We start from the raw sequence: 27,500 nt of genomic DNA on the forward strand, positions 1-27,500 counted from the left end.
GAATGGGCTGTGTTTGTATTTTCGTTACGTTGTTGTAAATCGTTGGATGTGTGGGCTGACGACAAGGCACTGGGTGATGATGTAATATTGGTTGGCACAGATGTTGATGCTGGTGGTGATAAATGAGATGCTGTAGGTGACGTTGACGATGTTGATGATGACGATGATGATGATGTTGATGAAGATGATAATGCAGATGGTAGTGTCGTATCACTTGTGTTGTTGTTGTTGTTGGTGGTGGTGGTGGTGGTGGTTGTGGTTTGTGGTGCCTGAGCCTGGGACTGACTCACACCATTCTGTCTTTCGGGATAGGCGTCTGTTGGAGATGATGTGTTTGGATAATACGCGGGGGGAGGCTGTTGTATGATGGCCGTGCTGTAGACGAAAAAATTATTGGAGTTTCTTCTCTCCATTGCAATGGGTGTGTTCTGAAACGTGGAAGATGTGCTGATTGTGAAGATGCCCCCGTTGTTGTTGTTGTTGTTGTTGTTGTTATTGTTGTTGTTGTTGTTGTTGTTGCTGCTGTTGTCCTCCTCCTCTTCAATCATTGTGTACGGCGGTGGTACCGATTCAGCTCTTGGTGGATAGGAATTCACTGTAAATGAAAATAAAATGACATAAAAAATAGATGAATATATATATATATATATATATATATATATATATATATATATATATATATATATATATATATATATATCCTTTCTTTAAAAAATATAGCATTGTGGAGAACTTTGTGCTTATTTGAGTCAATAAAAAAATTGACACGGCGCACAACTCTACTGAAAGATTTTAAAATTAGAAATGTATTTTTTACAGATAGATAAACAGATAACTTGATTTCCTTTTATAATTTAAAGTCAGTTTAAAAGTTCGTTGAGTCAAACAGATATCATAAAATATGTACCAACGACGACACTTGACTCCCAAAATTAACTAATTTTGACACTGTAAAAAGTTGTCAATTTGCGTCATCTATTTATGACATCAAGTATTATTATTACTTCCGTTGTGTTGTTGATTTAGCGGTGATCAGTCTTGTTATGTATAATTGCGTGTATGTTTGTGTGTGTGTGCGTGTGTGTGTGTGTTTGTGTGTGTGTGTTGTGTGTGTGGTGTATACATGTGTGTGTGTGGGTGTTGGCATTTTTCAGCAAATCGTGGTATTCATAGTGATATTATTCACTTGATCACGTGAAGGTATTTCAGTCGCCATTTTGATTCTTTTTTTTTTACTTTTTGGGTTAGCTCGAGATCGGAGGATATTTATTTTTCTATTAAGGTTTGTCATAAGTCTTAGTAAAGGTTCTAGGATGTTTGTTTTTCCATAAGTTAAGTAAAGGGGAGACATTCCGAAAGCTCCTACATCCCCAGTATTCTTTAAATTTGTATTTTCACAGTTGATATTTTGTCAGGCATTTATTTATTCAATTTGTCATTATATAGAAGTATTTTAAAAACTCTAGAACAAACCTTGATAGATTTGTGAAAGTTTAAAATTTCCTAATTTGACCATTGTTTTGATTTTCGGCCGCCATTTTGATTTGTTAAATATTGAAAGGTAGTGCAAAGCAGTCCGAGAGTTGTTTTTTTTCTATTAGGATTAGCTCGAGAGGTTAGTCATAAGTCTTATTAAAGGTGCTAGGGTATTTGTTTTTCCATAAGTTAAGTAAAGGGGAAACATTCCGAAAGCTCCTACATCCCCGGTATTCTTTAAATTTGTATTTTCACCTTTGAACTTTTGTCAGGCGTTTATTTATTCAATTTGTCATGATTTTTTCTATTAGGATTAGCTCGAGATCGGATGATTTTTTTTCCTATTAGGGTTAGTCATAAGTCTTATTAAAGTGCTAGGGTGTTTGTTTTTCCTATTAGGGTTAATTAAAGGTACTAGGTTTAATTTTTTCTTGGAGTTAGTTGAGGGAATATATTATTAAATATGTTATTGGGCCACACAGAAAAATCAACCGAAGATATACCAAATTACACAGACAACGTTGTTTACCAATCTGCCCTCATTAAATGATGGTGAGTACAGTATCGAATGAAAATAGTTCTTTCCCCGCTAGTATATATATATATATATATATATATATATATATATATATATATATATATATATATATATAATGTCATTCAACGTTATTGTGACGCGTATTCCTAAAAGAAATATAGAAGAAAGAAAGGAAGTCAAGATTGTTACAAACAGATCAAATCATGAAGGCGGAAGTGTTCATGGCTTTTCATATCAACGTAAGCTAACTGCCGTACTCTAGAAAAACACCGTATTGAATAATTTAGTCAGAAAACTCGTCCTTCAAATTATATCAATCGATTTAAATGGCTCTCATCTTGGAAAAAAAAACACACTCTCAAACTTGGGAATTTAATCAAGACTTCGCGAAGTCCCAGGGTTTCAGAGTTTTTGTCAAAATGTGGGTCATTTAAATCGATCGATATTTGAAGGAAGAGTTTTCTGGCCAAATAATTAAATACGAGTTTTTACAGAGTCCGGCAGGCAGTTTAAATGGTTAAATTCAATGCAGTTTTAAAGAGGAAATGACTGATGGGATCTTTTCAAATCTGGCAACATTATTACGAGACTCCTTTGAAGTCTTAGTGTTAGGGTTTTTTTTTTGGCAAATTGGGGCCATATCGATTGGGTCATATCGTTTGGGCCATATCGATTGGGTCATATCGTTTGGGCCATATCGATTCATCGATTTTTTAGTAAACGTATTTTGTGTTGTATTTTGACACAATTTTTATTTTTTTAAGTATGTTTCGTGGTATAGAAGGAACAAAATTGACGTCATTCAGCTCTCTGTTATTGTTTTTAGTCAGAAATTTTTATGAGTAATTCTCACTAAATGGTATCAATCAGACTAAAAACGATTTAAGTTTACACATCGTTTTGTGTGTTGGTCCGTTATATCCGGCGGGCGGTTGTTATGATTTTTGTTGTTGTTGTTGTTGTTGTTGTTGTTGTTGTTGTTGTTGAATAGATAGTATGCGTTTGGCTAAGAATCTCACAACATTGCCATCCAGAAGTATAACGGACCAACACGCAAAACTATGTGTCACCTTGAACGTTTATAGTCTGGTTAATACAGTTTAGTGGGAATTACTCATAAATGCGGATGGCAAAAACAACAACAACAATGACCTGAGTGACGTCAACTTCACTTTATCTATAACCGCATAGTATAAATAGCGTATGGAACAATACAATGGACAGACAGATCGTGAAAAAGTAGGTGAACTGTGAGTTTCTTTTCGGTTATCTTAATAGGATTCAATAGTCTGATGTCACTTCCGCCCAGCAACCAGCAGATTGGTTCTAAACAAAGAAAATCGGAACTTTTTATTCTTCGTGCTGGCTAGAACTTTACATATGTCATGTGATCAGAATGTATAAAAGTCAAAACATGATCAGATTTATGTTTTTCTCCTCTTGATACACTTTTATGCTCGTCGGAGAATTTTAGTATTCCATCAGGACGTCCGCCATTGTTCCGATAGTTTAGAGCCAGTTACTAAGTTACCATGCGTCATTACGAGGGAAGTGACGTCACGGCTGTTAAAGCCTATTCTCATTATGTATGGCAAGTTACTTTCTTCTTTGTGATTATACCGAGCTTTAAACATCGAGCTTTTTATATAGCGCAACATCCACTAAACGCGCTCAAAGCGCTTTACAAAGGGTCCCTGATGAACAGCAACACGTAGCATGTAGAACGAGACATGACGCATATTAGGCGGTATTACATTTTTTTCCCGACAGGAACAACGCTGTTAACGGCCAGGTACTCATTTCACACAAGAGTACGATGAGAGAATGCAAATATAGAGCCTTATCCAAAGACTCAACTATGCGCCGAGCTATGGCTCAAACCCATAACTTTCCGATCAGAAAGCGAGTGTCATACCACAAGACTACATAGCGGCACGATCGATCGAATAGCTAATTGTATTTCTGAAGGAAAAACAAACCCATTTCGTGTAAATAATTGTTTAACCTCAAATTATATTGTAATCATAATTATATTGTAATTATTTTATAACAAAATAATTTTCTTAAGGCCCATGGTGTATTCCATTGCTGATCACTGATAAACACAATTGATAGCATTGTATGGGGATCTTGTTAGATTCTTTTTTTCATTGAAAATATCAATGATGATGATGATGATGATGATGATGATGATGATGATGATGATGATGATGTTGATGATCGATGATGATGATGATGATGATGATGATGATGATGCATGATGATGGTGATGATGATGATTATGATGATGATGATGATGATGATGATGATAATATAATAATAATAATAAAAATAATAATAATAATAATAATAATAATAATAATAATAATAATAATAATAATAATAATAATAATAATAATAATATAATAATAATAATAATAATAATAATAATGAAAACATTCAAACATGGCTGCTTAAGGGCCACGCGAGATTCAAGACCTGACAATTTAAAGTGCTATTGATTTTTTCTTCCAATCGAACCTATCATCTCACAAGCATTGTCAACATCAGAATGGTCCACAATCGACATGGCTCAATTGGATTCAGTAGTCTGATGTCACGCGCCCGGCAACGGCGGCCATCTTGGTTCTAAACAAAGAAAATCATTACTTTTTATTCTTCATGCTGGCGAGAACTTTTCATTCCCTTTTCATATGCCTTGTGATCAGAATGTGTAAAAGTCAAAACATGATCAAATTGATGGTTTTTTTTTTCCTCTGGATACGCTTTTAAGCTCGCCGGAGAAATATTTCATACGGCGTCCGCCATTGTTCCGATAGTTTAGAGCCAGTGTTACTAAGTTACCATACGTCATTAGGAAGAAAGTGACGGTACGACTATTGAATCCTATACAGATACGGAAAAGGAAGGATCGAACGGGAATACGTACGGCCATGTGGTCTTGTGCGTGGTATGACACTCGCTTTCGGATAGGAAGGTCCTGGGTTCGAGCGTAGCCATCGTTAAGTTATAGCCTGACACTGAAACCCAAGAAGACTGGCATTTTGACGTCATTACTTGTTTTTTTTTTTGCACCGCCTAGTGAGTTGTCGTTAGTAGTGCTAATGGAAACAAGTGGTCCCATTGGTTGAACTATTGAATACAACTCACGATTTGTTTTCTTTTGTGGCCAAAGACTTGCATTTTGACGTCATTTTTTGGTCAGTGTCAGGCTGAAAGTTAACGATGGCTACGGTTCGAGCCTGACTCGGCGCATGGTTGAGTCCTTGTAAAAGACTCTTTACTCACATTCTCTCACCGTACTCAGGTGTAAAATGAGTACCTGACCGTTAATAGCGTTGTCTCTGTCGGAAAAAAAAATTGTTTTATCGCCTAACGGGGCGTCATGTCTTGTTCTACATGTTACGCGTTGCTGTTGATTAGGGTCCCTTTGCAAAGCGTTTTGAGCACGTTTCGTGGATATTGCACTATATAAAAGCTCATTTTTTAAAGACTACAACACAAAACCTACCTTCTTGCACTTCCACAAAGTCTCTATGCTGTAGTCTATTGTGGACGGGGTACTCCACGGGAGAATGGGTGGTGGATCCACGCCTCGGGTAGTGGCTGGTGGCGCCCCCGTGGTGGCTGGAGGTCACCCCGAGGCGAACATCCCCGTGGTGGGGTGCCTCTTGTAGCCGCACGCTGATGGCGATGTGGTAGGGGGGCGGTTGGTGCCCGGGGGTCTCGTAGGATGGAGGAGGTGGTGGTAGGAAGAGTTGAGGGTTACGGCGGCGATCTGAGGGGGGGAAAAATTTTTGAATGAAATTAAATCATAATTTACACGTCTAGTTTGTGTTCTGATATAGGCAATGAATGGTGGTGGATTCTGCTTTGCAAATAAACGGATAAAATATAAATTAATTCGATTCGAAAAGTGGAACACAAAAATTCTGAATTTGCGATAAACAGGTCCAGACATAAGCGTCATGGTCGTGTTTATAAAGTGCAGAAACTTTACGAATAAATGAGTAAAATAGAAAAAAATTGATACTAAAAGTGGAACTTAAAAGCAAAATTTGCTATAATCTATGATTTTAGCATTGAGAATGAATGAGTAAAACCGCATATATATATATATATATATATATATATATATATATATATATATATATATATATATATATATATATATATATATATATATATATATATATATATTAAAAGCCCTTTCGCAACGGCACCATTCGATTCCGTCGCCTAGGCATTCCTCGAAGGAATATTGACACTCCATCAAACGGGATGTCTGATGTCAATAGCAATCATCCATGTTGTCCAAGTGAGCAAATTGGGGGTAAAGAATCTTGTCTAAGGAAAAAATCCGAAAGTGACTGAAGCGGGACTCGAACCCAGGACCTTCCAGTTCACAGTGCAATCCCCTAACAACTGGGGGCCATTTTGCCCCCACTATTATATATATATATATATATATATATATATATAAGAGAGAGAGAGAGAGAGAGAGAGAGAGAGAGAGAGAGAGGAGATAAATCCCACAGACACGAACGTCCTGAGATACAACCTAATTTGCAGTTGCGTCTCTAATCCCGAACTCCGCAATCCGGATGTCTCCATTATCCAGATAGCTGGCTAGGGGACATATCCCCCCCCCCCTTTAATTGTTCACTTAAAAGACTGATTCCACTATCCGGATATCTGTAATGCGGACAATGAAATGGAGGTGTTCGGATTGGAGAGACGCGACTGTATCAAGGAATTCGTTTAATTCTATGGACTGTATATAACTAGATTGTCAACAAAGCCCGATACTTTGGGCGGTAAAGCCGATTACTGTGTCACATCGGAAGAAACTCTTTTTTGTCTGAGGAAAAAAAAAAACGAGGCTCTTTGTTACATACTATTGTTTCCTTAGTTTCAATTCAAAATCAATCGATGTCTTGAGCAACCATTTCGTATAGGATTTTATTTATTGATACTTATACACACAACCAGTATTGTACTTATTAGTTCCTTTTTAAATACAAGAATCGACCCCCGAATAGGGTTCAACAGTCGTGACGTCACTTCCCTCGTAATGACGCATGGTAACTTAGTAACTGGTTCTAAACTATCGGAACAATGGCGGACGCCCTAATGAGATACTTCTCCGACGAGCATAAAAGTGTATCCAGAGGAGAAAAACATTATAAATCTGATCCTGTTTTGACTTTTATACATTCTGATCACATGACATGTGAAAAAGTTCTAGCCAGCATGAAGAATAAAAAGTTCCGATTTTCTTTGTTTAGAACCAAGCTGCTGGTTGCTGGGCGGACGTGACGTCAGACTATTGAGTCCTATTGCAGCGGTCTTAGTTTCCATCAAAGTTTGAGGTTGATTATGTGATATCAATAAAGGGGAGATATCAATGTCACAGAACGATAACTCACATTTATTTTATTAAAGCTATATTTTAGTAATACAAATATAAGAACAGAGTTCATATCACTCCACTGTATATTTCGGTAGGCTAAGAAAAAACGTTGCCTTCTAACATTAGATTATCTTTCCTTTAATAGCTTTCTCTTTGAATTCATTTCAAATCAGTGAATACTTTTCGTTCTACCTTCTGTCACGTATCCACTTATTATAAAAGCTGATTGATCTATTCTTCATTACTCACTTCTCTCAAGAACCTATGCCTATATATATATATATATATATATATATATATATATATATATATATATATAAATGTATACATAATTTTAATATTTACCACAATGTTGGAGTCAGCCTACATCGATGTTTCAGGCCTTTTCAACATTGTGGTAAATATTAAAATAATAATTCGCTCCATTGCAACATGTCGAGCACTATTCGTACCATATTTATGTCCAAGACGTTCAATATATATATATATATATAATATATATATATATATATATATATATATATATATATATATATATTATATTTATATATATATATATATATATGTGTGTGTGTGTGTGTGTGTGTGTGTGAATGTGAGTGTGTGTTCCAGTCAGAGAAGGAATTATTGGTCAATAGCATTTATGTGCATCCTTCATGCACCTAAAAATAGACGATAGCCCAAACATTTAAAACAATATCATATTCTACAAGGACGCATCTAAAAATAGACGATAACCCAAACATTTTACATAATATCATATTCTACAAGGACGCATCTAAAAATAGACGATAACCCAAACGTTTAAAACAATATCATATTCTACAAGGACGCATCTAAAAATAGACGATAACCCAAACATTTAAAACAATATCATATTCTACAAGGACGCATCTAAAAATAGACGATAACCCAAACGTTTAAAACAATATCATATTCTACAAGGACGCATCTAAAAATAGACGATAACCCAAACATTTAAAACAATATCATATTCTACAAGGACGCATCTAAAAATAGACGATAACCCAAACATTTTACACAAAGTCCTATTCTACAATGACCTTTTTGACCACGTACACTATGTCCCCTTTTCTTAACGGTTTAAGACATCATTGTTTCGTTGACCTCCCCTGTCTTGGTCAGTTGATTCAATCACGAAATCCAGTAAGACTGGTTAGAAAAGACACTGGGGCTTTTTTTCAAGCGTTCATATAAGTATTAACCGCCATTTAATCGTCTTGTATTTTCCGCGAATGATTATAACTTCATATTTTGATTATTAACAACTAAGGCGGTAACAAAAAGTAATGGATAGATAGATAGATAAGAGAGAGAGAGAGAGAGAGAGAGAGAGAGAGAGAGAAAGAGAGAGAGAGAGGAAAAGAAAAGAGAGAGAAAGAGAGAGAGAGAGAGAGAGAGAGAGAGAGAGAGAGAGAGAGAGAGAGAGAGAGAATAGAGAGTAAAAGAGAAATAGAGAGAAATAAAGAAAGAGAGAGAAATAAATAAAGAAAGAAAGAAAGAGAGAGAGAGAGAGAGAGAGAGAGAGAGAGAGAGAGAGAGAGAGAGAGAGAGGAATAAATGAAACATTGTGAAGATTATTGAGCATGGTAAATCCGTGGTTAAGTTCATATTTTTATCAATTTTGAGTTACTTTGCAATAGATGTGCATCCTGTATAAAGGATAGTAAGCAATTGAAGAATGGTTTTCCAAAACTCCCTTACTCCGTTTTCCCCATTTTGAGATTGAGACATTGAGGATTATATCCCCTAAAAATTCTCATTCGGTCTTTTATTATATCGTATTTAAACTTCTAATTCACACAAGTCGATGGGAATTTTTTGTGTCAATTGACGCTTAAAATAAAGTTTACGTTTCAATTTATCTCGAGGAGGAAAAATCCTCAAAAAGTAGAAAAATCGACTTGACGAGTTTTGGAAAACCAGCCTTCAATTGTTTACCGTGAAGATAAGCTCACGCTCCATGGACCTGAAGCGTAGCCATCGTGATCTTACAGCCTGACACCGACCAAAAAATGACGTCAAAAGACAAGTCTTTGGCCACAGAAGAAAACAAATCGTGAGTTGTATTCAATAGTTCAACCAATAGGATTACTTGTTTCCTTGATCTCTACTAACGACAACTCCCTAAACGCTACACAAACTTAAAAATGACGTCAAACTGTAAGTCCTAGTGGGTTCTAGCGGAGCCATCGTTACCTTATAGCCTGACACTGAAACCCTTTTGACGTCATTATGGTTTTAGCACCGCCTAGTGAGTTGTCGTTAGTAGAGCTCAAGGAAACAAGTGGTCTCATTGGTTGAACTATTGAATACAACTCGCGATTTGTTTTCTTTTGTGGCCAAAGACTGGTCTTTTGACGTCATTTTTTGGTCAGTGTCAGGCGATAAGTTTACGATGGCAACGGTTCTAGTGTCAGGCAATACGTTAACGATGGTTACGCCTTAAGTCTTTCTATGACTATTCACCTATAAACAATAGTGTCTCGTAAACAACGATGGTTACGCCTTAAGTCTTTCTATGACTATTCACCTATAAACAATAGTGTCTCGTAAACAACGATGGTTACGCCTTAAGTCTTTCCATGACTATTCACCAAAAAAACAATAGTGTCTCGTAAACAACGATGGTTACGCCTTAAGTCTTTCCATGACTATTCACCAAAAAACAATAGTGCCTCGTAAACAACGATGGTTACGCCTTAAGTCTTTCCATGACTATTCACCAAAAAACAATAGTGTCTCGTAAACAACGATGGTTACGCCTTAAGTCTTTCCATGACTATTAACCTATATACAATAGTGTCTGGTAAACAACGATGGTTACGATCAAATAAAGACATCAGATCGATTCGTTTGAATAATACACGAGTTCCCACCTCCTTCCTCACGTACCACGCCATACTCAGAAAAAACACATTTCAAAAAATGTTGGCCCCAAAACTCGTCCTTCAAAATATTGATCGATTAAAATGATCCCCATTTTGCTAAAAAGAAAAACAGTCGATCAAACCTGGGACTTCACGAAAGGCTTCCTTGAACTTCCAGAATTGATAGTTTTTGACAAGATGGGGTATATGCAAACCTGCCTAGTACTGCGAAATTTTCATAGAAATACGATTTTTTTGGCTCCAGCTACAGAACTGCATAGGTCTCTGTGACTCCATAAATCTTGTTGAAAAGGAAAGCCAAGTTTCCTAGAACCTATATTAAGTATGTTGAATCATTTTTTGACCATGCTGAGAGAAAATTATATATTTCTAATGCTAATTGGATTCAGTAGTGTGATGTCACGCCCCCCGGCAACGGCGGCCATCTTGGTTCTAAACAAAGAAAATCATTACTTTTTATTCTTCAAGCTGGCCAGAACTTTTCATATGTCTTGTGATCAGAATGTGTAAAAGTCAAAACATGATCAGATTTATGGGGTTTTTTTTCCCCTCTGGATACGCTTTTATGCTCTCCGGAGAAATATTTCATACGGCGTCCGCCATTGTTCCGATAGTTTAGAGCCAGTGTTACTAAGTTACCATGCGTCATTAGGAAGGAATTGACGTTACGACTATTGAATCGTATTATAGTGACTTTTTTTCATTTTTTTCCCCCCTGGAAACGACAAATTTTTAAAATTTCAAGTAGGCAGCTCTGTACGGTATATGTCATCGATCGATATTTGAAGGACGACTTCTCTGACCAAAATATTAAAATATGTTGGGTTTTTTGGATTTTTTTTCTCTCCAGAGGACGGCAATTCTCCCCTACCCCCTAGGAACACCCAACCTTCAATATATATATTTCAATATATATAAAGAATATGAATTGATTTTTATTTACATTATTCGGAAGTAAAAAGCGAAAATACGAGCAATTAATTATATAAAGTGATTTTTCCACTTCCACAGTCAGCCACCCGGCCACTGACCAGACTTAACATTGCTTGAGTTTAGTGACCAAACGATACACCGTACAGCCGAGCCACCCAGCCTATAAAAAAAGACTGAAATTTAAAACTTAAATTTATTTTTTTAAAAGATGTCCAATCATCTTCATCTTAATCTACCGACGTTTGAGTAACCAAATTGTAAAGCGCATTAAGCATGGTAGTGAAAATGCGCGATATATAAAGAAATGTACATAATGTTTATTTATTCATTTGATTTCAAATTAATTTGCACTAGAAGTGCATCTATAGAAGAAACGAAGTTGACGCCACCTTGCTCTTTGTTAATGTTGTTTTTAGAAATTATAACATTATCATTCAGACCAGATTGACCGGTTTAAAAGTATACCTAGTTTTGTGTGTAAGGACGTTATATATCCGACTGGCGGATGTTGTGAGTGTTTTATCTTAACGCAGGCATCAATGAAAAAAAAAGATAAAGGCAGACCTCCCTAATGCTACGAAAAATTTGTAGAATTACGAAAATTTGGCTCCAGTTTTTCAGAACTTACGACCATCTCTAAGTTACTAAAACATTTAAAAGTGGGGCTGAAACCAGATTGCGAAGTTTTGAATTCAAATGTTTATTTTATGCCATTGGCCAATCGTCATAACACATCTCTCTGGATAAATTGTTCTAATAAAGGGATAACATGCTTTTAGTAATTGTTTGTTTGTTGCTTTAGGTCTCTTCCAACACAATTGAGGTTATAAGAGAGACCGCTGAAACAAAAAAAAACAAAAAACAAGCAATCTAACAAAAATAGTACAAATGTAAATCAAAATCATAACCTAAAGATATCATAAGCTAAATTATAAATAACCAAGAACAGACAGGCAGAAGATTTACAGAAAAAAAATATCCCCTGTCAAAAATACAATCACAAACGAAAGAAGCAGGATAGGCTAGTAAAGAGAAGAAGAAACGATATCACTATCGGATCGTACACCCATGCGAACATCATAGGTATATGATTCAAGGGTGATGCTCCCATCCAACCACCCGCTAGTAATTGTTTATAGCTTACAAAACAAACAATAATAATAATAATAATAATAATAATAATAATAATAATAATAATAATAATAATAATAATGATTATAATAATGATAATAATAATAATAATAATAATAATAATAATAATAATAATAATAATGATAATAATAGTAATAATGATAATAGTAATAATGATAATAATGACAATAATAATAATAATGATAATAATAATAATAATAATAATAATAATAATAATAATAATAATAATAATAATAATAATAATAATGATAATAATATTGATAATAATAGTGATAATAATGATAATAATAATAATAATAATAATAATAATAATAATAATAATAATAATAATATAATAATAATAATAATAATAATAATAATAATATAATAATAATAATAATAATAATAATAATAATAATAATAATAATAATAATAATAATATAATAATGATAATGATAATAAGAATAAGAATAAGGACTTTGAAGTGTTATTGAATTAACCAGTAGATATTTGACCAATCAAATCATGGCATTTGTGACACACCTTCACATGTGCTCGGACAAACATGGTTGTTTATAGAAACAAAAAGGTGAATGAAATCGACCTCTTTCTGATCGTTGTTATTGTTTTAATACCGCCAGATGAGTCACTAGTTATCACACGCTTTTCTCGATCAGATTATAAACCTTTAAGTTTACACACTGTGTTGGTTCTATAGATAGTTCGAAGATGACGTCACTCAGGTCTTTGTTATTGTTTTTTTGCCATCCGCGTTTATGAGTAATGCTCACTAAACTGTATTAACCCGACTATAAACGTTCATGGATACACACAGTTTTGTGTGTTGGTCCGTTATACTTCCGGATGGCAATGTTTTGAGCTTCTTAGCCAAGCGCATACTATCTATTGATCAATCGGTAGAACAGTGGATATTTTACTTAGATACATACCATCGATAGTAAAACATGTGAAGTTCGCTGTGTTTACCAATCACTGCAATTGTTTACGTTATGAAAAAAGTGCCAGAGGCGTGTTTATCTAAGTGTCTATTATTGTGTGGATAAATTGTTGATTTTTAAAGTTAACTTTCTATAGATAGAATGCGCTTGGCCAAGGAGTTCACAACATTGCCATCCGGAAGTATAACGGACCAACACACAAACTCTGTGTAACCATGAAGTTTTATAGTCTGGTTAATACAGTTTAGTGAGAACAACTCACAAACACGGATGGCAAAAACCATAACAAAGGCCTGAGTGACGTCATCTGCATACTATCTATGGATAGAATGAAGTTGACGTCATTCTGGTCTTTGTTATTGTTTTTTGCCATCCGCGTTTATGAGTAGTTCTCACTACAACGTATTAACCTGACTATAAACGTTCATGGTTACACACAGCTTTGTGTGTTGGTCCGTTTTACTTCCGGATGGCAATGTTATGAGCTTCTTAGCCAAGCGCATACTATCTATATTAACTACTATTTTTATCCTCTTAAAAACTACGAACTTTTTAAATTTCCAATTTGGCAGATCTGATAAAGGGTAAATTTTAAAATTTTCCTGCCAAAACTTTAAAAGAGAAAAATTAAGTGTTTTGTCAGCGTGAATCAAAATTAACTCACTCAACCCTAACACCGACTTTATCCGTAGTTAACCCGGGTTACTTGTACCCCATGCCTATTTATTACATTTCTATGAGACAAATTATAGGCGTATTATCAACGCTAATGATTTTAGTTTTTACATGTTAATTATAGTTGAATAAAACTATCTATGTTCATGCTCATTTTCAAATACATTTTTTTTTCCCAATTTTGAAAAGCAGCAAAAATCTGTAGGCTTGAGTGAGTTAATAATCGATAAGGCAAAGATCGTCTCGGTTTTCGGTTTTCCTCTCATCGACTTGTAGCCAAGCCAGCCAAGCCAGCCCTGCTTCATCGATTCTATCCATCTTCATCACGAACATTGACCGTATCGTATCGGCTATTGATTAATTTACCTTCGCTCTAAATACTATTTTATTTATATTATGCTGCTGGTGTGCTACGCTGACGCCCCCCCCCCCCCCTCCTCCCCCCCTCCCCCCCCCCCCCCCCCCCCTCTCTCTCTCTCCCCAGGGTTGCCAGATTATTTTCAGGCATTCTGCCAACTGGAATAAAAAAAATCTGCCAAATACCACAGAAATCTGCCAAACCGTACTATTTATAGTACCCCCTTTGAAAACTCATCAGTTTTGTTAAACAAAAAATTCGAAAGGCCGATGTCATACTTTTTTTCATTTCCCACGTTTAAAAAAATCACTATTACATAAACATTGCCATGGAAAACGTGGAAAATAAAATCTGCCAAATATCTGCCAAACTGCCAAACCGTTTTTTTTTTCTTCTGCGAGACGACTTCAAATTCTGCCAAAAAAAAAAGGACATTTGGCAGAAAATCTGCCAAATTGGCAACTAATATCATGACCAGAATAATCGATTACTTATTCTTGTTTGACTGAACATACGCAAACGGGAAGGATGACACACAATCCCAGTGCTAAAAATGGTGGCGTCTATTTCCGATGGGATTTTGGCGAAACAAATTGGATTTATTTAAAAATGAAATCATCACGATGTCTAATCTGTCTCATAATAAACACAACCCATCTTCATGTCAATTGGATTCAGTAGTCTGATGTCACGCCACCCGGCAACGGCGGCCATCTTGGTTCTAAACAAAGAAAATCCTTACTTTTTATTCTTCATGCTGGCTAGAAATTTTCATATGCCTTGTGATCAGAATGTGTAAAAGTCAAAACATGATCAAATTTATGGGTTTTTTCCCTCTGGATACGCTTTTATGCTCGCTGGAGAAATATTTCATACGGCGTCCGATAGTTTAGAGCCAGTGTTACTAAGTTACTATGCGTCATAAGGAAGGAAGTGACGTTACGACTGTTGAAGAGTATTGTCAACACCATTGAAACATTTGGTGATGATTGGCCCAGTGGTTTCGGAGCCTTTATGTTCCAAACAAAACCCAATAACAATAAACAAGAATAGGGTTCAACATTCCTGACGTCACTTCCCTTATAATGATGCATAGTAATTAGTTCTAAACTATCAGAACAATGGCGGACGCCATTATCTCCATCACCGCCCTCATGAAATACTTCTCCGGCGAGCATAAAAGTGTATCCAGAGGAGAAAAACATAAATCTGATCATGTTTTGACTTTTATACATTCTGATCACATGCTATGTGAAAAAGTTCTAGCCAACATGAAGAAAAAAAGTACCGATTTTCTTTGTTTAGAACCAAGCTGCTGGTTGCTGGGCGGACGTGACATCAGACTATTGAATCCTATTGCCAAATACATGGTAAAATGTTAATGTCCTTATAGGAATTATATTTTATAGTATGTCATCTTACATAAAGGAATTTAAGAAAAAAAGACTTACCGGCATTTTGTGCACGGGCGGTTTTAGCTCGTTGCTTACAGTAGAAAAATATGATGACTGCAGCTCCTGATAAAAATAAGCCCACAATCAACCTGTCGTGAAAATGGAAAACGATTAATTGGAGCGATCCATATTCATGTTTCCGTCCAACCGAGTCATCCATCACATGATTTGTTGATGTCCAACGATTGGATATTTCTTAACAAATTGTAAACACGGTGCTTAGTTTATGAAAGTAGTAAACATACCCATGTGTCAAGCTGAACAAAATGACCAATAGTGATGTGATATATTTCAAAAGCTGTGAATACTTTTCACTATGTGGGTCACATCGTAGCCATTGTTAACTTATAGATAGTTCGAAGATGACGTCACTCAGGTATTTGTTATTGTTTTTTTTCATCCGCGTTTATGACTAATGCTCACTGAACTGTATTAACCTGACTAAAACGTTCATGGATACACACAGTTTTGTGTGTTGGTCCGTTATACTTCCGGATGGCAATGTTATGAGCTTCTAGCCAAGCGCATACTATCTATAGATAGAATGCGCTTGGCCAAGGAGTTCACAACATTGCCATCCGGAAGTATAAAGGACCAACACACAAACTCTGTGTAACCATGAACTTTTATAGTCTGGTTAATACAATTTAGTGAGAACAACTCACAAACGCGGATGGCAAAAACAATAACAAAGGCCTGAGTGACGTCATCTGCATACTATCTATAGCCTGACACTGACCAAAAATTTCGTCAAAATGCCAGTCTTTGGCCACAAAAGAAAACAAATCATAAGTTGTATTCAATAGTTCAACCAATGGGACCACTTGTTTCCATGAGCTCTACTAACGACAACTCACTAGGCGGTGCAAAAACCAAATAATGACGTTAAAATGCCAGTCTTTTTGGGTTTCAGTATCAGGCTATAGATAGAATGCGCTTGGCCAAGGAGTTCACAACATTGCCATCCGGAAGTATAACGGACCAACACACAAACTCTGTGTAACCATGAACTTTTATAGTCTGGTTAATACAGTTTAGTGAGAACAACTCACAAACGCGGATGGCAAAAACAATAACAAAGACCTGAGTGACGTCATCTTCGAACTATCTATAACTTAACGATGGCTACGGTCACATTAAGCATGTTTTGCAATGTGACGAATGGCCTCGAGCACGTGGAACGTTAATATAGATAGTATGCACTTGAATAAGAAGTTCACAACATTGCCATCCGGAAGTATAACGGACCAACACACAAAACTATGTGTAACCATGAACTTATATAGTCTGGTTCATACAGTTTAGTGAGAAGTACTCACAAACGTGGATGGCAAAAAATAATAACAAAGACCAGAATGACGTCATTCGTTCTATCTATAGATCATGGCCATTGGTGGTTCCTCTATGACCTTTTGTTGCGATGCCTGTCAAGCTATTGACGTGGATGCCTTATTAACTATTATATTAACTATTAAAAAGTATGTATGAGCCTTCGGTTCTTCAATAAATCAGCTTTTATATAGCGCAATATCCACTAAATATGCTCAAAGCGCTTTACAAGGGGTCCCTGGTCAACAGCAACATTTAACATGTAGGACGGGACATGACGCCTGTTAGGCGATATTACAATTTTTCGGACAAAGACAACGCTGTTAAAGGCCAGGTACTCATTTTACACCTGAGTACGGTGAGAGAATGTGAGTAAAGAGCCTTTTCCAAGGGCTCAACTATGCGCCGAGAGCGAGGCTCGAACCCAGGACCTTCCGATCCGAAAGCGAGTGTCATACCACTAGACCACATAGCCGCAAAACTATTATATTAAATATTAAAGTATGTATGAGCCTTCGGTTCTTCAATCAAAATACATTGAATACACTTTTGAAAATTATTTCAGTTATTTTATATTTTATTAAAACTAGTCGAATAAACATTTCAGTGGATTTTAATTTTGACTCGAAAATATTAAATAAAGTATAGATTCTGAATTGTAACCGACCGACTCAAAGAGGTAATGATGTGGTGGGGATAAACTAGATAATGAAAATTGAATTTTAGCCACAAAATATGAAAATAAAAGGTAGTCCTTCAGAGCCATTCGACCCATGGAGTCGGAGTTTAACCCGGTTTCTATAGCGTGAAATGGACAATAGCAATTGCTTATTACCCTTTGGATAGGGCGTTAGTCTATCGCAAAGTACTTTCCACCAATTCTAACAGACCCAGCTACCCAATCACTGCTGGGTGGACAGGGGGAGGAAGGGGGGGGGTCACCCGGGATCGATCTCAATGCCTTTGATTGTGAAGCGAGTGCTCTAGCTCTACCACATGAGCTATCGCACACCCCCACCCCTCCCATCCCCCACACACGCACACACAATATGAACCTCTGGGTTAATTAATTTCTCCTCCTTATGGTGGAGAATATCAGATACCATTTCTGGCATTGCACTCCAATTTCGTTTTTTCTGGAAATGTGTATTCCTAGATTCACGTTTCGGGGTTAGACTTATTCTGACATAATACCGTTTTGAGTTTGTGGGTCACATTATGTCATCTGCTCCCCAGCGAAATAACACCAGATTGATGAGTTGAGGCACACATTCAGAAAAAATTACTTGTGTTGGTGATTGTAGGAGGCGAAGAAACCCTCCCCCCCCCCCCCCCCCCCCCCCCCCCCCCCCCCCCCTTGTTTTTCCAAAAGAAAAAAAAATACCAACCCAGAAAAAACCCCAATAAGCCCCCCCCCCCCCTTCCCAAACAAAAAACAGAACAAAAGAGAAAAAAAAACAAAAACAAAAACAAAACAAAAACAATAAAGAAACCCCCCCCCAAAAAAAAAAAACAACAAACAAACAAAAAACAAAAACAAAACAAAAACAAAACAAAACAAAACAAAAACAAACCCAAAGAACAAAAGAAGAGAACATGTCAATTTGAATGCATTGATCAAAGTTTCTAGATATCTAAAGTCAAGAAAAATAATCTCTACAAAGCTCTTAAAACACAATTTAATCATTGATTGTTGATCGTTCCACCCTTGACTACGACGTGAAGACATTATTTACAAATCTGGCAACCGAAAGCGATAAAAGGTCTTGATTTAACATTGTTGTCATGTGGGCAAAATTTTGAGTTGGTTTTAGACGACGTGTACTTATTTTCAGGTCTGATAGCCCGAATTGTTATGGCCTCACTGTTGTAACGGAAATGCAATATAGATAGTTCGAAGATGACGTCACTCTGGTCTTTGTTATTGTATTTTGCCATCCGCGTTTATGAGTAATGTTCACTGAACTGTATTAACACGACTATAAACGTTCATACACACAGTTTTGTGTGTTGGTCCGTTATACTTCCGGATGGCAATGTTATGAGCTTCTTGGCCAAGCGCATACTGTCTATAGTATCCATAACAACAATGTTAAAACACATTCTATGATTGCATTCGGTTATCAGACCTGCAATGTGTTGCACGTCGGTTTTAGAGTATATTTCAATCCAACAATTTGACTTCAATAATTTGGGTTATCAAAGATGTAAACAAATTTGAAAAAAAAGAAAAAAAAAAAGATCTGAACAAGTGTGTATGAAAGGAGCAAGAAAGAAAAATACAAGAAAAAAACTTCATCAGTTGACTGATTTTTTGGGATGTTTTTTGTTCTTGTATTTTTCTTTTTTGCTTTGTCTGGCACCTTTCATACACACTTGTTCACTTCTGGCACCTTTCATACACACTTGTTCACTTCTGGCACCTTTCATACACACTTGTTCACTTCTGGCACCTTTCATACACACTTGTTCACGTCTGGCACCTTTCATACACACTTGTTCACTTCTGGCACCTTTCATACACACTTGTTCAGTTCTTTATCTTACACCGGTGCCTGCTCCTTAATTTCTTGATTTGATATAAACAAAGAAAACTTGAGTTTTTATAAAACTTGAGCTTTTATAAAGAGCAATATCCACTAACGTGCTCAACGCGCTTTACAAGGGCCAGCAGCAACACTCAACCTGCAGGACGTGTTAAGCGATATTACAATTTTTTTTCCGGACAGAGACAATGCTGTTAACGGCCAGGTACTCATTTTACACCAGAGTACTGTGATATAATGTGAGTAAAGAGCCTTATTTTCTAAGACCGAGCGAGGCTCGAACCCAGGACCTTTCGATTCGAAAGCGAGTGTCAAGCCACAAGACCACATAGCGCACAAGATAATCGTTTCTATGTTACATATTTGTGTTGAGAATAATATGGCTATTAAGCTTAACGGTTGGCTACAAACTTCGTGGCGTTTGTGTGTTGAACTCGTGAACTCAAGAAGTCGGGGAGAGCGGTTCAAGATAGACGCAGAGTTTGATACAACTTTTTTTTTTTGAGTGGTGGATAGCTCTGACAGTAGCGCTACCCTCTCCCCGACCAGGCAGAGTAAGTAAGACCTGTAAGGTCGTGGGTTCGAGCCCCCATCGCCGCGAATATTTTTATTCTCTATTTATTATTGTCTTCTGGCACTTTTCTACTCACTTCATTCTGTGTTGTTATCAACACAAGTGCCTGCTCTACTTACTTACCTTAGTCAATGTCCATTGCAACATTGAGGCTATAAGATTTAAGTTACCAGACGTGTAAATAAGCAGGTACGTCGTTTTCACCAAATATATAGTTTTATAATGACTATGCTATCTAATATTTTCTCTACAATGTTTATATTGAAACAGAATTGATAGATCACTAGGTACTGATAACATTCACAACCCGATCTTGTTACGGAGAAAAAGTAAACAAACAGAATCATAAAATCGTACAAAAACGCCTAACATTGACAAAACGCGATTTTAAATTGTGGCTAGAAAACAATAACTACATATGATTGTATCGATCTATCAAATTAATTCACAACTTGTCAAAAAACAAAAACAAAAAGAAAAAAAAGGAGTAAAACTTCTTTCTCCCAACTTGTCAAAAATACCTAACCTTAGACTACTTTCTCCCAACTTGTCAAAAATACTTAACCTTTCTCCCAACTTGTCAAAAATACTTAACCTAAGACCACTTTCTCCCAACTTGTCAAAAATACTTAACCTTAGACTACTTTCTCCCAACTTGTCAAAAATACTTAACCTTAGACTACTTTCTCCCAACTTGTCAAAAATACTTAACCTTAGACTACTTTCTCCCAACTTGTCAAAAATACCTAACCTTAGACTACTTTCTCCCAACTTGTCAAAAATACCCAACCTTAGACTACTTTCTTCCACCTTGTCAAAAACCACTTAACCTTAGACTACTTTCTCCCATTTGTCAAAAATACTTAACCTTAGACTACTTTCTCCCAACTTGTCAAAAATACCTAACCTTAGACTACTTTCTCCCAACTTGTCAAAAATACTTAACCTTAGACTACTTTCTCCCAACTTGTCAAAAATACTTAACCTTAGACTACTTGCTCCCATTTGTCAAAAATACTTAACCTTAGACTACTTTCTTCCACCTTGTCAAAAACCACTTAACCTTAGACTACTTTCTCCCATTTGTCAAAAATACTTAACCTTAGACTACTTTCTCCCATTTGTCAAAAATACTTAACCTTAGACTACTTTCTCCCATTTGTCAAAAATACTTAACCTTAGACTACTTTCTCCCAACTTGTCAAAAATACTTAATCTTAGCCTACTTTCTCCCAAATTGTAAACAATTCTTCAACTCTCGACTTTTTTTCTCCCAACTTGTCAAAAATCTTTAATGCGAAACTTTTTTCTCCAAACCTGTCAAACATTCACAAACCTCGAGATCTCAAGCCCAGAATATAAAATATCGTTTCGTCATTGCAAGACAAACAATTTGCTATTCTTCTTGACCTTACTCCTCATATCTTCTAGATTGCTATGGCCTAGACAGTAGATACATTGGTTGGGGTGACAGCTAATATCAAAAGGCTGTGTGGTCTAGTGGTATGACACTCTTTTCGGATCGGAAGATCCTGGGCTGGAGCCTCGCTCGGCGCATAATTGAGTTTTTGGAAAAGTCTCATCTTTACTAACATTCTCTCGCTGTACTCAGGTGTAAAATGAGTACCTGGCCGTTCACAGCGTTGTCTCTGTCCGAAAAATTGGTAATATCGTCTAACAGACGTCATGTCTCGTTCTACATGTTACGTGTTGCTGTTGATCAGGGACCCTTTGTAAAGTGCTTTGAGCACGTTTAGTGGATATTCCGTATTTTTATTTTAAATTGAGCTTTTATATAGTGCAATATCCACTAAATGTGCTCAAAGCGCTTTACAAGGGGTCCCTGGCCAACAGCAACACTCAACATTTAGGACGGGACATGACGCCTGATAGGCGATATACAATTTTTCGGACAGAGACAACGCTGTTAACGACCAGGTACTCATTTTACACCTGAGTACGGTGAGAGAATGTGAGTAAAGAGCCTTTTCCAAGGACTCAACTATGCGCCGAGCGAGGCTCGAACCCAGGACCTTCCGATCCGAAAGCGAGTGTCATACCACAAGACCACATAGCCGCACGTTTAAGTTTAGCTCATATCAAAAGACTTACCAAAAGTACCACAACTCGTACCAGCACGTGTTCTTTCCTTTCTTCTTCGAGTTGTCATTTTTGCTGCCACACCCACCGTGAACTTCCTGTGGATAAGGAATGCAATCAATTATTTTTAATTAAAAAAAACCCGGAGCTTTTATAATAATATTATGTGGTCGTTCTCTGAAAAAAAAAAGAAAAATCAAACAAAATGTTTTTAAAATTTTGACCAGAAAAATCATCCTTATAGAATATTATGACCCTTATCTTGTCAAAAACTTTCAAACCTGGGACATAAAGAAAGACTTTAAAGAAAGAAGAGGAATGAGTAGGATGAGGGGGATGAGGATGAGGAGGAAAAGGAGAAGGAGAAAACAAGAAGAAGAAGAAGAAGAAGAAGAAGAAGAAGAAGAAGAAGAAGAAGAAGAAGAAAAAAATTACCAACAATATATTTTAGATACAGATTTGAATTTATAAATCAGCTTGGCCAACTTGAAAATAACTTGTCGTGTCAAATTGTCATAGGCGGCTAGATAGATAAAATTGATTGATTGTTTTGTTGTGTGACTGGTATCAATAACATTCGAACTGGAGCCCTAGTTTTCATGTTTCCAATTTTATAATGTAAATGTTGCTGCTCGAAGCTCAACGAAATAAATAACAATGTGAAATTGAATGAAGTCAAAAGACGGAAGGCGGGGACTTAATTAAATGCGCACTTTTTAGAAATGGTGGTTTATAAATATCTATAGTTCTATTTCAATTCGTGCTTCCTCACAAAGTAGCATATTATTTCCTGTCCATCAATGTTTTTGTTTATTCATCCTACCAACGTCACTACCATTATCTCATTCGTCTGTAGTGGTTCATTCATCCTGTTTTGTTGATAAAAGGGAAACCCGAAACGTCCATTTTTATCTGTTTTGGGATAATATTAAATTGAAGCTTACATTCAATTTCAGGGACACCTTCCATAAGCTACTACATCGCAAGTATTCTTGTTCTAGTAGGGGGTTTGGGAGGGGGAAAACTTTTTTTTAAAGTCTCCCCCCTACCAAACCCCCTACTAGAAGTTCTAGTGTAGGGAGTTTGGGAGGGGGGAGACTTTAAAAAAAAAAGTTTCCCCCCTCCCAAACCCCTTACTAGAACAAGAATACTTGCGATGTAGTAGCTTATGGAAGGTCTCCCCAATGTCACATTGTTATTTACCAATTTTATCATGACTTCACTCTGATACAGATCAATATTCAGTTTATTCAATGAGGCGAAATAAAGGCATAAGGCAAATCATTGGAATACGATTTTATTTGTGGAGCATTTATATAGAGCAATATCCACTAAACCTGCTCAAAACGCATTACAAGGGGTCTCAAGCCAACAGCAACACGTAGCATGTAGGACGAGGCATGGCGTCTCTTGGGCGATAATATTACAATAATTTTCCAACAGAAACAACGCTGTTGATGGCCAGTTACTAATTTTACTCCTGAGTACCGTGAGAGAATGTGAGTGAAGAGCTTTTACCAAGGACTCAAATATGCGCCGCTCAGAGCGGGATTCGAACCCAGGACCGATGAGAGGGGTGGAATAATAGATGTTCTTTAAACTAGTTTACTCTGACCTAATACCAGAGTGACGAAGTGGGTGATATATTTATAGGCAAGTCGGAGTGATACCAGGCTGCTACAGGCTGGTTACAGTCACGAGTAATGGACGGAAATCAGTACAACTGCTTCAACAAACAAACAAACAAACAAACAAACAAACAAAAACCAAACGTGGATTAGTTTAAATTCCTAATCTTGTTGCGGCTATGTGGTCTAGTGGTATGACACTCGCTTTCGAATCGGAAGGTCCTGGGTTCGAGCCTCGCGCTCAGCGCATAGTTGAGTCCTTGGAAAAGGCTCTTTATTCACATTCTCTCACCGTACTCAGGTGTAAAATGAGTACCTGGCCGTTAACAGCGTTGTCTTTGTCCGAAAAATTGTAATATCGCCTAACAGGCGTCATGTCCCGTCCTTCATGTTGCTGTTGGCCAGGGACCCCTTGTAAAGCGCTTTGAGCACATTTAGTGGATATTGCGCTATATAAAGCTCAATTTTAATTTTTTAAAAATCTTATCACAGAATTACCGAAGGTACTCATTTATTTCTCTGACGTCTATCAGGTTTTTTTCACTAATCTATTTCATACTTTAATTGTTTTCTGTAGTTGGCTGAAGAAGGGTTTTGAGACCGAAACGTAGCTGGTATTTTTTTTTTTTATAGCTATCATATTCTCTTTCTTTTTTGGGGGGGTTTGTTTGTGTGTTGTTTTTACCTAAATTTATACGCAATGAAATATGACATTATAAATATGACACAGTTTTTGTATGCCTTTCGAAGCATATCGAAAACTTGAATACAATTTTGTTTTGAAACAAGAACCAATTCATTGAACGTGGATATCATGTGCAGTTTCATCCAATGGATCAATGGACCGGGTGTCTTTTCAACTGCTGGAGACCAAAATAATAATAATAATAATAATAATAATAATAATAATAATAATAATAATAATAATAATAATAATAATAATAATAATAATAATAATAAATATTTCTTTTCAACTGTCGAGAACGAAAGGTAAGTGGGGACAAAAGTGCGAATCAAATATTTCATTAGGTAGCCGTTTCTGCATGGCTCGCTAAATTAAAAACTTCACGTCCTCATGTCGGAAGCCACGGAAGTATGTTCATTCATAAAAAAACATGCATGACAAATGAATAAATAAATAAATAGATAAATAAATAAATAAATAAATAAATAAATACCCGAAGATGACGTCACTCAGGTCTTTGTTATTGTTTTTTGCCATCCGCGTTTATGAGTAATGCTCACTGAACTGTATTAACCCGACTATCTATAAACGTTCATGGATACACACGGTTTTGTGTGTTGGTCCGTTACACTTCCGGATGGCAATGTTATGAGCTTCTTAGCCAAGCGCATACTAGCTATAGATAGTATGCAGATGACGTCACTCAGGCCTTTGTTATTGTTTTTGCCATCCGCGTTTGTGAGTTGTTCTCACTAAACTGTATTAACCAGACTATAAAAGTTCATGGTTACACAGAGTTTGTGTGTTGGTCCGTTATACTTCCGGATGGCAATGTTGTGAACTCCTTGGCCAAGCGCATTCTATCTATTGGTTCAAAACGACGTGCACTTATTTGAAGGTCTGATAACCCAATTCCTTATGGGGCTCATTGCTTGCATGCTGTAATGTGCGGCTATGTGGTCAAGTGGTATGACACTCGCTTTCGGATCGGAAGGTCCTGGGTTCGAGCCTCGCTCGACGCATAGTTGAGTCCTTGGAAAAGACTCTTTACTCACATTCTCTTACCGTACTCAGGTGTAAAATGAGTACCTTGCCGTTAACAGCGTTGTCATTGTCCGAAAAATTGTAATATCGCCTAGCAGGCGTCATGTCTCGTCCTACGTGTTAAATGTTGCTGTTGACCAGGGACCCCTTGTAAAGCGCTTTGAGCACGTTAAGTGGATATTGCGCTATATAAAAGCTCAATTTTTTTTATTTTTTTTAATTTTTATTTATTTTTTTATTTTTTTAATGGAAATGAATGACGCAAAATATTGTCCATTACAACAATGTTAAATTAGGCCGTGGGGCAGCCTGGCTCAGCGGCACAGTCTTTGCTTCGTACCCGAAAGGTACCGAGTTCGATCACCCGCCGCCGCGCTGTGTGGCCTTGGGCAAGTTACCTTACCCTAGCTCAGTTTGCGGCGCTGCTCTGCGGCTGACGCCTGGGTTATTCCAGTCTTCCCTTGGAATAGACCATAAAGACAAATTTCCCATTTGGGAGGAATAAAGGAATTTTAATAATTTTTTTTTTTTTATAATTGGGTTCGGTTGTCAGACCTGCATATATGTACACGTTGGTTCAAAGGGTTAAGTTAAAAATCACTAGATAATAAATGTGATCCCTCGCCTCAAAACGGTATTATGTCAGGATGATGAAGATGCTGAAAATTGAATTTATAGCCAGAATCATCAGAGTTGTGTTGAGTTTTTCATGTTTTATTGTGGAGAATGAATGTTATATTTTATTGTGATAATAATTAGCGATCATTCCACTTTTTGACCCTTTTAACTTTAATTTGACTTTATAACATCTTAATCATCCTGACATAAACCCGTTTTGAGGCGAGGGGTCACAAATAACAAGAGAAACTTCATTCAGGTCCGCTTGTAACGAGTTTATGGATAGAGAACACCCGCCAAGTCGAATTAGACTTCTAATTAAAATTCTCGAACTCATGAATAGAATAAATTCATTTTCTGACGTCATTCGATAATAACGTACTCTTTGAATTTCCAACAATTAAAAAAAAATAAATTAAATTTAGCATTCATAAAGCGCAACACTAAGTAATCATCCCCCCCCCCCCCCCAAGCAACCCATATCGTGCTCATTGACACAACGATTTCTTTTTCATTATGCCCAGAAATCGTATAAAACTTTAGTTTTAATATAGGGCAATATCCATTTAACATGGTCAAAGAGCTTTACAAAGGGTCCCAGACCAACAGCAACACGTAACACGCAGAACGAGACATGAAGCCTGGTAGGCGAAATTACAATTTTTCTCCCGACAAAGACAACGCTGTTAGCGGCCAGGTACTTTTTTTATACACCTGAGTATGGTGAGAGAATTGAGTAAAGAGCCTTTTTCGAGCACTCAACTATGCGCCGAGCGAGGACCTTCCCACCCAAAAGCGAGTGTCATACCACTGGACGACATAGCCTTTTGATAAGAGTTGTCACCCCAACCAATGTAGGCTATAGGGAATGAGATTAGCGGAAGAGTAGCGTCCCTTGATTGGACGTCACCCATATCTGTGACGTCACCGGCGGAAAAGTTATTAGAGAGAGAACGTCATGTTGGTTGTGCGCATGCGTCTCTCGACTTCGCGGAAAAGCGAGGACGAGAGACGCATGCGCACAACCAACATGACGTCTCTCTCTAACGACTTTTCCGCCGGTGACGTCACAGACTATGGTGACGTCCAATCAAGGGACGCTACTCTTCCGCTAATCTCATTCCCTA

General features: G+C 36.8%; 1 protein-coding gene across 1 annotated transcript in view; it reads right to left on the reverse strand.

The window, feature by feature from the left end:
• Window positions 1–27,500, reverse strand: part of LOC144963818 (uncharacterized) — a 39,765-nt gene that overhangs the window by 919 nt on the left and 11,346 nt on the right. The window contains exons 2-5 of the mRNA XM_078897754.1: window positions 22,411–22,496; window positions 15,847–15,938; window positions 5,526–5,792; window positions 1–595 (exon numbers count right to left, since the gene is read on the reverse strand). The exon at window positions 1–595 is cut by the window's left edge and continues 919 nt beyond it. Coding sequence (XP_078753880.1) covers window positions 1–595; window positions 5,526–5,792; window positions 15,847–15,938; window positions 22,411–22,496 — 1,040 coding nt within the window. The remainder of the gene's footprint in view (window positions 596–5,525; window positions 5,793–15,846; window positions 15,939–22,410; window positions 22,497–27,500) is intronic.

The sequence above is a fragment of the Berghia stephanieae genome, chromosome 2, assembly GCF_034508935.2.
Source record: "Berghia stephanieae isolate SIO BIC M18660-M18661 chromosome 2, UCSD_Bste_1.3, whole genome shotgun sequence".
Classification (NCBI taxonomy): domain Eukaryota; kingdom Metazoa; phylum Mollusca; class Gastropoda; order Nudibranchia; family Aeolidiidae; genus Berghia; species Berghia stephanieae.